Below are 12,783 nucleotides of genomic sequence, written 5' to 3' on the forward strand. Positions count from 1 at the left end.
AATATCTTAGAAAAGTGATAGGTCTGAGAAAGATTCAAAGAAGGGTAACAAGATAATCAAAGGCCTAGTGCCACTCTAAATAAAGAAGCTACATCTCTCTAGTTTCAACAAAGGATGACTGTGTGAGTCTTACTGAGATTTGGAAAATAAAGCAAACTATAGAGAGAGTGAATAGGGATTGATTGATTCCCTTTTTCTCTTCCCAGTACAAAAGCAAGAAGGTACCAGATCCAGCAAATGTCATGTTTGGTCAAGGTTTGTCTCACTTCACAGGCATCCACAGACCTTCTTGGCATAGGCTGATGTGGATGTTCATGTGGCTTCAGGAGCAGACTGCATAAGATCAGAGGTTAGAAATTAACTGAAAGTTATTAAATGCATAAAATCATTCTGGTTCAGGTTTTCCCCCAAGCTACAAATGACTGAAAGCAAGAAAAACACTCATGAGAAGAGTGGTATATATCATACACTCTTCCTGAAGTACTCATGTTTGGCTACTGCCAAGGTAAGGATAAGATGGCCATGTAAGCTCCTATATTATCTGACAAGTCTCTTAAGCCTTCCAAGTATTCTATTAGCTGAATTAATGCTATGGACTATGACCCAAAAATAATATGTCTCATACTTTTAGACCCAATAGCATATTTATTATTTTTATTCCCAGCAATGGTGTGAATATCAAAGGGCAGTCTGCAGCAATCATAGAATTGCTGAATAGTTTGAGTTGGAGGGGACCTGAAAGATCATCTAGTTCCAAGCTCCCTGCAATGGACAGGGACACCTTCCACTATAACAGGTTGCTCAAAGCCCCAGCCAACCTGGCCTTGAACACTTCCAGGGATGGGGCAGCCACAATGTCTCTGGGCAACCTGTTCCAGTACCTCACCATGCTCACAGTAAAGAATTTCTTCCTAATATCTAATCTAAACTGACCCTCTTTCAGTTCTTTTTAATTTTGTGTGTGTAGTTAGGACACATTGTGTTGTTGTCCAAATGCTGGCATTTGTGCCTGAGGAGCAATTTTGATGGTTGCAAAGAGAATGTGGTGACAGTGAATGTGGGTGTGTGTGCCTTGTAGATTGAAAAAGTATAAAAATGCAAAACAGAAAAAATAACATTGATGTGACTGTCTCTTCCTATTCTTAAACATAGTGCTAGAGACAGCTAAAATAGATAAAAATCCATAGGAAAGTTCTCATATCACAAAATTGGGGTTTGTATCGCATACTTTCTTAACATAAAGTATGAAGCATTGCTACTGTAGCAAGAAGACTTGGATGCTTTATATGTAGGTGCGTGTAGCTGCAACCGGTCTATTGGTAAGATTTAGAAAGAAAAATTAACTGTTGCCTCATTTATGTGCATAGCACTAACTTTAGCCACTGGTTCTCTATGTTTGAGAAAATTGGGTCATGCAGAATTTCAGGCAATTTTGAATCAGGACTACCAGTATAGGTTTCACCTACAATTCCATATTGGCTCATAATTCTAAATAATCATTCTCTCAGAAAAAGTTGATGACGTGTCCTTAGCACTTTCATACTGAGGCAGTAACCTTTACTCTGTATTTTTGGTAAGCAGTCATAAAGTTATTATAATATACCAGAAATTCCTGTTAGAAAAAAATATCATTTGCTTCTGCCACTTAGATATATACACGATCAAAGGAAATACATGATGACAAATAGAAATGGTATTCAACACCATAGGCTACTGACATCAGGACTCACTGCATATGACTGATGCAGATCTCATTAAAAGAAAATTAGGAAAGGAATCAATTTAATCTGGAGTAGAACTTTAATTAGCAAAATTAATAGGAACTGTGAAATAATGACCTGAACTGTGAAAGTGAAATGGTCAACTGTGAGATGGTGCTTTTTTTCCCTTGGATTACAGGAGCTGGGTTTCTCAGAAGTCACTTTCCGACCTAGATTGCTGAAACACCACCATGCTCACTGGCAGTTAGAAGACAGAGCTTCTTTTCACAAGCAAATGCTATGTAAGAATGATTTTTGCAAGCTCAGTCTCTCTGTCTAGTACATCCATCAGGCAATCTATGTAATTCATGCTGAACCTCAGATGACATTAGCCCTACAACTGGAGTTCATCCCACTGAACCTCAGGCCAGCTTGAATTTTACATCAAGAATAAGAGGGGTAGGGCTATCTGGGGACTCCTCTACTGCCATGCCATTTAACCTAAAGAACTCTTCGATACCCCAGCAATGGACAACAACAGGGAGCTATTGAATGGATGGAGAGGTGGACAAGCAAATCCCACCAGTGGTGCTCTGTGTGCCCTGACCTTCACCGCAGTTAGTGGTAGCTGTATCTCAGCAGCACTATACTCCTAGATTGCTCAGCTTTGAAGCAGTCATCTCTTCCTCCACTTTTTATCTCAGAAGGGGAAAACTTTGCAACATAAATATCATGGAAAGGTAAATAAATGAAAAGTTTAAAATGGCCCAGCGTGGAAAAAACAAAATTTGTAGCAAAACACAAATTTGTATCTATGCATCTGATTGGAGGGCCTCTAGCCAAAGACTTGGAGGTCTGGCAGATGAAGACCTTTGAGCTGTTGTTTTTTGTGGGAGTCTAGGAAACTAACATGATCCCAGTTGGAGGCAGAATCTGGAATCCTTTATTGGACATACAGGCTGATATTTTAAGGGTCTGGGGTCTACATATTCATAGGGGGGTGAGGTACTACAAACAGGGAGTTTTAAAAGGATGAAGTAAGGGAAAAACCCACGTTACACCTTTTGGGTTTAGCACTTACATCATGGGGAAAACCCACTTATCTTAGGATTACATTTTTGGAGATTTACATGGGGGAGAGATATTCAAGTTCACAGAATACACAGGATACACAGGGAGGGAGAAAACAACAATGGATTTTGTGCAGAGGTTTGCTAAAATCAGAGTACAGTCTCTCTGGGTCTGGGCAGGACATTCCAAACCGGTGATACCTTGTCTGGTCCTCAAACTGAGGTTTTTCCCCCAGCTTTCGTAGCCCAAGGCCTTTTGCTGAGACCGCTCAGACTCCATTCTGCAGGTATTTGATTTTGGGATCCTACAGTTTTTAATGCTCATTTTTTGTTAAGATGTGTTAAGAGCTCAGATGGTAGGAATACATAAACATTATGCTTGATGAAAAAAACTTAGTACCTCTTCCCCTATATAAAAGCAAGCAAGAGAGTGTGAAGTAACAAAAACTTGAAGTATCAATTTCTTCTCATCTAGGCTGAGTTCCTTTTGTTCCTGCTACTTAATGTCCCCTGATGTTTACTGAAGAGTCCTGACAATTAAATCATTCAGCTCTTGCTTTGCTACAGAAGTTCACACATGCAACAGTACAAAATGCCATTTTTAATTCATGATTTGTGTGAGGAATATTTAATTACACAGTAAGTCTGGGAGAAGTATTCTGAAGTAAAGGAGGAAACTGTACTGGATGCCTTGCATTGTCTTACTCTACATCGATGCCAGATGCCCAGGCTGCTCAGGGAAGTGGTTGGGTCACCATTCCTGGAGGTACTCAAAAGACATGTAAATGTGGTGCTCAAAGACATGATTTAGTGGTGGACTTGGCAGTGCTGGGTTAATGTTTGGACTCGATGATCTTAAAGATCTTTTCCAAACCAATTGATTCTATGATTCTAAGTCCACATGTTCTGTGTTTGAAATTATAATTTTTGAAATGCAAGAGATAACGTCATGAGCTATAGCAGCTGACCGTCTCTGAAGTTTCTCTCAAATCTCACAGAAACATGAAATAATTCCTAAACATGGGATTTCCATCCCTGGGACACAGGTGTCACACATCCTGTTAGTTACGGTGTAAAGAATGAACAATGTTAAGTGCTCTATGAAAAATAATGGTAAACATCCACAACATCTTCAGGTGGCTCCTTTAAACAAGAAACAGAAGTGCCTGGTGACACAGCATCATTTGTAAGTATAAATGCATTCCTGTGCCCTCAGGAGCATTAGTTAGTGGGCAATATCAGTGTACCAATAAAAACATAGACAACTTGCTCCTTCTTTACTTTTGGTGTCATAGTTTTTCCCAGGCTTCCCCTCAGGGGCAGGTTGTATGTGTTATAGAGCTGGCCTTTGGCAAAAGGCCACTGCCTGGTGGCAGCAGGCCAGGCACAGTCTGCCTGCACTGGGGCACCGTGGTAAGCGATGCCTGTGCCCTCGGCAGGTGTGAACCCTTCTGCTGGCCCAGGGTTATGGCAGCCCAGTGTGATACCAGCAGCTGGCAGCCCCGCCTCATTCGACACAGACTGGGGCAAATAAAGTTCAAGGTAACTTCACAGATCAGGTCATATTACTTTTCAACTGCCTGTGTATATAAAAACATGCACTGCCTCACTGTGTGGCAGAAATGCTCTCTCCTGCTGCTGATACACAGCTCCCCACATGCTGTTTCCTGTCACAGGGAACTCTGGCTCTATGGCTACCAAAATCCCAAATAAGAAATTTAGGAAATGTCAGTGTGAGACACACCATACTAAGAGCATCCTGTGTCAGATCCTTAACAAAGAACATGGAAGTGAGACCAAGTGGCACCAGCAGCATCACAGTCCCCACTGCTCCACAGGAATCAAGGACTGTTCTTGCTTGGGTAGGAGAAGAGTTGTCCTGAAAACACCAGAAGCCATGTGCAGAAGAGCTTCTGGAGTGCTCTTGAAGGCTTCAATTTTTATTAGAAACTTGCCTTCTTTTTATCACATGCCTTTGGATGATCAGCTTGTTCTCATACAGCAGAACTGGGCCCCTCTTTTTGTCCTGGACATGGCACAAGAAGGGGTGGATTTTGATCTGAGAGAGATTTCAGTCCCTAGTTTATTGAAAAAAATCCTCCTCAATCAGTCTTTGACAGCTAACAATGATCTGGGCAGCTCATCACCAGGAGTGTCTTTGACAAAAGTTCAGAAGATGAAGAATCTCTTGTGGAAATGCTGGGACCTGGACATAAGTGCAAAAGAATATGCCTATCTTAAAGGAATTATTCTTTTTAATTCTGGTAAGTCCTCCTGGAAACTACATAGATGATTATGGGCTTAGAAAGACATTTGGCATTTTCATTTGTATATAGACAAATGTTTAGTTTTACTCTTGCCTATGAATACAGCTAAATTTCTCAAAAATCCATATTCCACAATTTAATGACTTTTCTGCTTGAAGTGGTTTATTTCAGTACCTTGGCTGTGTGCAGTAGGTCACCCACTGTAAGCCAAAACAGCTTCTATTAGACAAATTTTAAGTCATAAATAATTAACAGTGCCACTTCAAACTGATTTTCAGTTCAAAGATAACACAGCAGCCTCATCTGTAGTACTGCAAAGGAGAGATGGTACATGGGTACACAATGTGAGTACTGGAAGTTTTTTAACAAAGACTTCCTCTGTAACTCTGGAGAAGATAAAATAATCCTTATCAACTGATTTTCATCAATGAGGCAAAAGGATGCTGCATTGATGTTACACAGCTTTTATTTATTTATATTATTTATTTATATAATTAATATCACTACACTCAAAGCCTGCAACAGCAATCATGGAGCAAACTAAAACTAGTGATTGCATCCTCTCATTTCAGATGCCAGGTTCAGGCTCTTTAGGAAGGAAGGTTTCCTCAGTCAGCACCACGGAGTGCATGAGTCATTAACAGCTCAGCTCTAAGTACACTAAAGTAAATGGAAAGACTTACTGACTCCAGCCTGCTCTGGCTCAGATCCTCGGCTCCTTCCACAGCAATCACTGCTGTTGGCTGCACTGTCAGCAGTGTGCTGTACTTCAGACTGCACCAAAAGGATACATGAATGCTTCAGTTATTCCATTATATTTCTTGTGGTGAATGGTTTATAGGCTGCTCAAAAGCTGTATGACTTTATATTTGTTTCCAATGGGATTCAGATTCTGACTCTTGAGGTGTAATGTCATCCAGATGTTTGGTATTACCTTGTGTGTCTGTGCTGCAGCATCGAATCAGTGGAGTTTGTTTCAGTGCAAGTTATTTTGTCGTTTTTTTCACAGTAAAATCAGGCTAAACAAAACCTCCAGTTATATCTAGGGGGATGCTAAGAAGAGAAATGCCTCATCTGCAGCAGCTTACACAGTTTAACCAGTAGGCATTTTTATTATCTCTGGGGGTAAAATGAGATTTTCACTTGAGGAGAAAGCAGCAGAAGCAGGGTTATGTTCTGGATTTCTGCCTTCTAAGGCCTGGTGCTTCTCTAGGGTGCTGCATGAGAGGGCCAGCAGCCTTGATGCTGTCTGCAGACACATTCCAGTGTTTCAGGAATGTCGCCTAGCTCATAGGTGGGATGAACCTGTTCTCTGGAATATTTCCCCACAAGCTGACGAAGGCAGCCTAGAGAACTTCTGGTAAGCCAAGACTGACTCCAGATGAAACAGTTACAGTCTAACTCTGAGCTGAAACAGGTACTCAGGGCTTATGCACAGCCCCAAACTGCCCTTTGCTGCAAACAAATCTGTACAGCTGTTATTTCACAATTACTATTTTTAAAAGCTTTTTAATACTTTCCACCAAAGTCAGAAAATATTTTCTACATACATGCAGCACATTTTCAAACTTTTCAAGTTTTGGTGTGATGTTTGGCAAAATGTTAATATTCTGCAGGCCTCAGTTCTAAGAGGATTTCAGGGAGCCACCAGCAGTGACAGTGGTAAACCCTTTCTTGGATTCTGAAGTACCTCATGAGGGCTCCCACCCTGAATGTTTTACTTCTGTTAGGACCACCAAAACTGATTGAGGCAATGGGGAAGGGCCAGGTACAGAGCAGTTCAGAGCTGGGTTATGAGTTGGAGTTCAACAGGGCATGCAGGCATGCAGCTGTAGCAGCCATCACTTGCATAAGAAGCATGACAGGTATGACAAAGCCTTGCTTGTGCTCTGGCTGATCTCTTGTGTTACAGATATTGTGCTTACTATCATTAAAAAAATTCCTCTGTTGAGACAGTGGCAGGCAGCATGATGGAATGTAGGTTCTACACTAGAATGCTTGGGGTTGGAAAAGACCTTAAAAATCATCTAGTCCAACCTCCCTGCCATAAGCAGGGCCACCTTCCACTAGATCAGGTTGCTCAAAGCTCCATCTTGACCTTCTGGTCAACTTCCAGGGTTGTGGCATTCACAACATCTCTGGGCAAGCTGTTCCAGTGCCTCACCACTCTCATAGCAAAGAATTTCTGCCTAATACCTAATCTAAACCTACCCACCTTCTTTCAGTTCAAGGCCATTGCCCCTAGTCCTATCACTCCATGCCTTGTAAAAAGTCCCTCTCCAGCTTTCTTGTAAAGCTCCTTTAGGTACAGGAAGGCTGCTATAAGGTCTTCCCGAAGCCTTCTCCTCTCCAGTATGAGTGACCCCAACTCTCTCAGCCTGTTGTCATAGGAGAGGTGCATCAGCCCTCTGATCATCTTTAGGGCCCTCCTCTGGACTTGCTCCAGCAGGTCCACATCCTTCCTATGTTGAGGGCCCCAGAGATGGAAATAAAAGCAGACTGTGCAGCACCTCTCTGCAGGAGGCTCTGGCTGGGTTACTGACTGGCCTCATGTGGGCCTGCAAGAACCTGTAAAGAAGAGAGCGTGTGTCCAGCCCCTGAGGAGAAACAGGCACATTGCATCAGTGGAAACCAGACTCTCCAGAACATATTGGCATCCCTGCTTTTCCCAGGGGAAAAGCTAAGTGGCTTCAAAGAGGTCACAGTTTCTGTGGGTGAAAGGTCCAGCTGCAAGGCTTTCTCTACTAGGACACAGGCAATAAGTCAAAGGAAGAAGCAGGTAGGACTGTTTTGCCACACAGGAACAGCTCAGAGTGAGGTGAAAATGTTCCTGTGCTTTTGCGAATTGTCTGAAAAACTATTGGAACTGCACAGTGAAAGGACAGGAACTGTGAAAAACAATGCTTCTAATTAATCAGTGCCATATATATACGTATTTTTGGAGTGTTTTCTATACATATATATATTTTAAAGCTCCATCAAGGCTGTGACAGGACTTCTATTAAAAAGGATACTCTTAAGAGGTTTATAGTTCAGCTGGAAACATGTGTTTGACTGAGTATTATTACAACAGATCTCAGAACGAGAAGTGTCTTGTTATAGGTAAATTAAACCCAGTGTTTCATTACACAGAAAAGAAGACCAAATGGGGAAATGAAGCGTATTTGAAGGGATATAAACAATTGCAATTTCATTGTGAATATACAAAGTCCTGGAAATTTCCTTTCCATGAAAAATCTAACGCTTGGAACCATCCTCACAGCTTGCAGCTGCTGGTAATCCCAGAGGAGATGACGACTTTTCCAAAGTCTCCATTTCTGGCTAGCCTTGTTTCAAGTTTGGCTGAGACTTCCTCTCCTCTGGCAGTGATATTTAGCAAGAGAGCTGCTGAAGGCCAGCAAAGCTCTTGCTCTCTCTAGCAAGAGAGCTGCTGAAGGCCAGCTGCTGAAGGCCAGTTACAGGTTGAAGAAAACTCAACCAGGCTGGTTTTGCCCTAGTAGAGGGCACCAGGCAAGGAGGCAGAACCTCCCATACTTAAATGAATGACCTTGTGTGAAACGCTCCCTGTTGTAAGCTATTCAGATCCCATCCCAGGGAGGTATGGAGTCAGTCACTGTAAAAGATGCCAAATAGGCCTAGAGTGTGTGCTACCTCTGTCCAGGCTGTAGCAATTCTAGGAAAGAAAAGATGTTGTTATCCTTAGGTGGTGAGAACAGGGGGCAACAGATCACTGAGAGCTACATGACAAGGGAATCCCTCTAGAGGCAAAGGATAAACACAGGGTGTTCTTTGAACTGAGCCCTGGCACGCACAGATGCCCTTGAGCCAGCAGGTCACATGCTATGGGAGGTATGTGATTGAGGCTCAAGACTGTGACTCCATAGGACAGAGACTTCTCTTCTTGCAGAAATGGCTGAGGAAAGGGAAAACAAAACCAGTTACCACTCCTGTGGGTCATGATGCATCTCACAGAGAATCTTTATTCTCTTTTTAGACTGCAAATGAAAGTGTCTACATAGCATGGTGAACCATAGTTTCCCAGCTTAGTCTAGTAACCAGAGGCAACAACAGGGTGGAGATGGGGCTAGGTAGACTGGAGAACCATGTTTTCAGGCTTTGAGCCTGCTCTCTGCTCCAAACCACCATCTCTATCTTCCTGATGTTACCTACCTACTGTAGATTAGAGCTGGAATTTTTCTACCTGCTCAGACTATGGGCTAAGCAGCATTTGGTGGGTAGACAACACAATAAAGCTTCTTCTCCATCTGTACTGAGTCATTTACCTGCTGGTACTATTGCAAAGCTGGATTTTAATGTAACAGGCCAGATTCCTATGTGCTTACAATGCTGCTCAATGCTCCTTCAAATTATCTTCTTTTACGAAAAAGTGTATTTAGGAACTGTTTATTTTTCTATAGAGAAAGTAATGCTATAAGCCAGAAATCCACTGAAGGGCTTAGAACAGAAATGTATACTCAAGATTTGCTATTTTACTTTTTGTTTTGACAGGATGCTGTGTCCTAAAATGTCTCCCATATGTACAAACACTGCAGCAGGAAGCTCAGCAAGCGTTGATGGAGTTTGTCTCAACAATGTTCCATGGAAACCTGGGCAGGTTTGCTTCGATTCTTCAGCTGATCACCTCTCTTCGAGACATTGATGCAGATGCTATTGAAGAGCTCTTCTTCAGGCCCATTGCAGGAGAGGCCATCCTAAACATATTACTTCTAGAAACACTACATATCAAGCCAGTCTGCCTTTGAAAACAGATGACATCTGAGCTCTCGAATACCTATTTTTGAAGAGATTAGAGGTTATTATGAACTGAATAAACACATTTCAAACAAATCATTGATGCATTTTTGTAAGCCATATTTTTTTTTGTACGAAGTATTTTTTTAACATTTCAGAATTAAAGCAGAGAAATCTAAGCATTTCATGATTCTGTGTGCTTTCAAAAATCCTTAGTTTAAAGTAATCAAAGACTGTCTAGGAGCACCAGCATACTTTCCAGTTGTGCTAGGTTCAACCATATTTTTGCTAGTGAGCATTTTTACAGCTGTTTATACTATATGCTTTTGGCTTTCCAGAAGTTTTGGCTTTCAGGAGCAGGGGCAATGGTAAATTTTATTCAGTTGATGTTGAATAGATACATAAAAGGTTGGTCAATGGTAAAATCAGTATAAATCCTTCCTTTTTTTGGTATGTCAGTCCCTGATCCTAATTCCCTTTTTGTTCCACTGAGAACTCTAGTCCCTTGGCTGTAATTGCTTGATGGACCTCCCCCTTACTAACTGCTTTTTATATGTTCCTTTCTAAGTCTTGCAGTAAACTGTGGGCATTAAATCCCTCTCCCATTATTTACAAAGTTCTTCCCCAAGTAAGAAACTGAACAACATGAATAAAAAATTTGTTGACTAGACAAAAGCTGTTGCTCAGGATTGTTTCCAGGATAGCAATAACAAAGGCTGAAAGCTAGTGTGTCATGCCATAAACAGCAAAACTAATGTAGCCTAGTTTCCTACATATTTAAGACCTTTTTCCTTTAGCCCTCCCTGCATCCTTTTATAATTACCTTCACTTCTCTTCAAACAGATGTCAGATGTTCCTTGGACAGCAGAAATGCTAAAATATGATTTCCTACAGATGTGTACAATCTGTTCCTCCACCTCTCACTGCAAGAGTTCCACGTCTCCACCTCCAAGTACAGTACAGCATTCCCCTTAACATCTGGCTGTCGCCCATCCATCTGGCTGGGGAAGAGACAGCACGTGTGTGCTGGCTTGTCATCTGTCAGGATAAAAAAACCATTAAGCTTAAACTTTAGCTGTTGTAATGGAAGGTATTTGAATCCCTTACCTGTCCCATTCCTCTGCAAATGGTTTCCATGAAACTTAGAGGAATTAATTTCTGAATTTTTTCAGTAGTAGATCCAATTTAGTTTTGTTTGGCAAGGGGTGTCAAATTCACCAAGTGGGTACTGACAGGCAGGTAGACAGACAAGAGGACCAAGAGTATGATAGCTTAATGCACACTGCCTTAGAAGGTCAAGCTAAAATCATAAGAAAGAGAACTCTATTTATATATATGTATATATATACAAATGGACATCAACAGAGATGGATGTTCAAAGAACTTTCTTTTAAAGTCAACCAAGGAAAAAAGAAGTTAAAAAAATAATAAGAGTTTACTACCTGCCAGTTTTGACAAAAGGCTACACATTTTCCCCCCACGTTGGTAATCGAGGAGTAAATTGTAGAAATAAGGGGAAAAAAGCAAACCCCAAACAATATAAACCAAGTCCCTGGGTACTTGTGATCATGGAAGTAACAACCTCTACAGTCAACAAAACTCACCTTCTTATATTACAAGCTAACCAAACCTTTCAGAAGTGAAGCTTTTTGGACAGATATTTTCCATGGAAAGCCCCCAGAGTAGAAGTTTTCAGCAGAGTTTTTTGTTAAAATGGCTCAGTAGTATTGCCACAGACCAACTGGTGCATGGTAACAGGATATTCCATGTTTAGTTATTTGTGATACTGAATTAAAACATTAGTTCCAGACATTTGATTTTTGTCTGTTCTTAAAATTTAACCAAGCAGTATACATCCAAAAGTGGTATTTGTACATTTGGTATCAACAATATCATTTGGCAGCAGACACACAAATTTCTCTCTCTCGAACACCTCCCAAGTCCTAACAGCTTCTACCTCTACAACAGATGCTCCACTTGCACAATGAAAGTGCAGTGCAGGTCCGGGTGGAAGGAGCAGGACCCAGCTAGCCTTGCACATGCAGCAGCTTCTGCAACGGGAATGGGAAGAGGATCTCTGCTCTGATCTCAGTGCTCCCATTGCTATTGTGAAGAGAGCAGAGAGGGAAAGAAATACCCTCAGCTCAGTGGGAAGAGTGAGGAATTTTAGACAGAGGTATAAAACACAGAAAACATGCAACATGAGAAACAGTCATGGGGGCTTAGAGAGAGCAACAGCAAGGGAGATCAAAAAAGGCAGGAGAGGGGGACAGAAGTAGCTTATTAATAGAGCTCATTTCTGTGTAGAGTCCAGTTTACTTTCATAAGCCAAAGTCCTGCTTAGTGACTCACCAACAACCTGAATCCAGGACAGGGTTCATGGTTCAGTAGCCAGAATTTCAGACTACTGAGAACATACCAGACAGTCTCTGTTCACAACTTTGCTTCTTATCAAAATCTACTGCAAGGTCTTTGACTTTATCTGTAAGATATACAATGGCTTCAATTCAACTCTCCTTGAATTGGAGGGCGCAATGCCAACAAGTTCCCATGGCTTGGCTCACCTGGAAGATAGTGCTGTATTTGCTGATGGCTCTTAGCCTGGTGTGTGTCTGTGTAACCAGTTGTCTGAAAAGAATGCCTAGCACTCCACAGTAAAGATCACAGTCAACAGCTTGGGTTTTCAAGATGATTTGACCTTCTACCGTGAAGGCAAACACCAGGCTTCAGAGGGAACTCCCACAAGATCTGATACTCATGGACCTCACCTCACTATTCTCTGAATACAAGATTCAGTCCTTCAACACGTCTTTAACAAATCACATCTTTAGTCCTTATGCAATGAAAAAACTCAACAACCTTGAGCTAATGCTCTATGTAGGCGAACATTCCCCATCTCACAGACCTGATCACAGAGGGAGCATGAATTGTAATAATCGTTTGCTTGGTATCCTGTTCAAAGAGGCTGAGATAGTACTGTCTTGCTGAGGACAG

The 12,783-nt window shown here is 41.6% G+C and overlaps 1 protein-coding gene and 1 long non-coding RNA gene across 2 annotated transcripts; one reads left to right on the forward strand and one right to left on the reverse strand.

Annotated features, from left to right (window-relative positions):
• Positions 1-4,410: 4,410 nt before the first annotated feature.
• On the forward strand, positions 4,411-9,895 carry LOC127466786 (nuclear receptor subfamily 0 group B member 2-like). The gene is made up of 2 exons (XM_051778064.1): positions 4,411-5,034; positions 9,547-9,895. The coding sequence occupies exons 1-2, from the start codon at positions 4,428-4,430 to the stop codon at positions 9,798-9,800; spliced, it is 861 nt and encodes a 286-aa protein (XP_051634024.1). The 5' UTR covers positions 4,411-4,427; the 3' UTR covers positions 9,801-9,895.
• LOC127466799 (uncharacterized) lies at positions 9,714-12,250 on the reverse strand. The gene is made up of 3 exons (XR_007902863.1): positions 12,142-12,250; positions 10,613-10,827; positions 9,714-9,829 (listed from the first exon to the last, which is right to left on the reverse strand). It is a non-coding gene; the product is annotated as an uncharacterized LOC127466799 (long non-coding RNA).
• Positions 12,251-12,783: the final 533 nt, after the last annotated feature.

The sequence above is a fragment of the Manacus candei genome, unplaced genomic scaffold, assembly GCF_025592945.1.
Source record: "Manacus candei isolate 608988 ecotype Guabito, Panama unplaced genomic scaffold, ASM2559294v1 h1tg000011l, whole genome shotgun sequence".
Lineage (NCBI taxonomy): Eukaryota > Metazoa > Chordata > Aves > Passeriformes > Pipridae > Manacus > Manacus candei.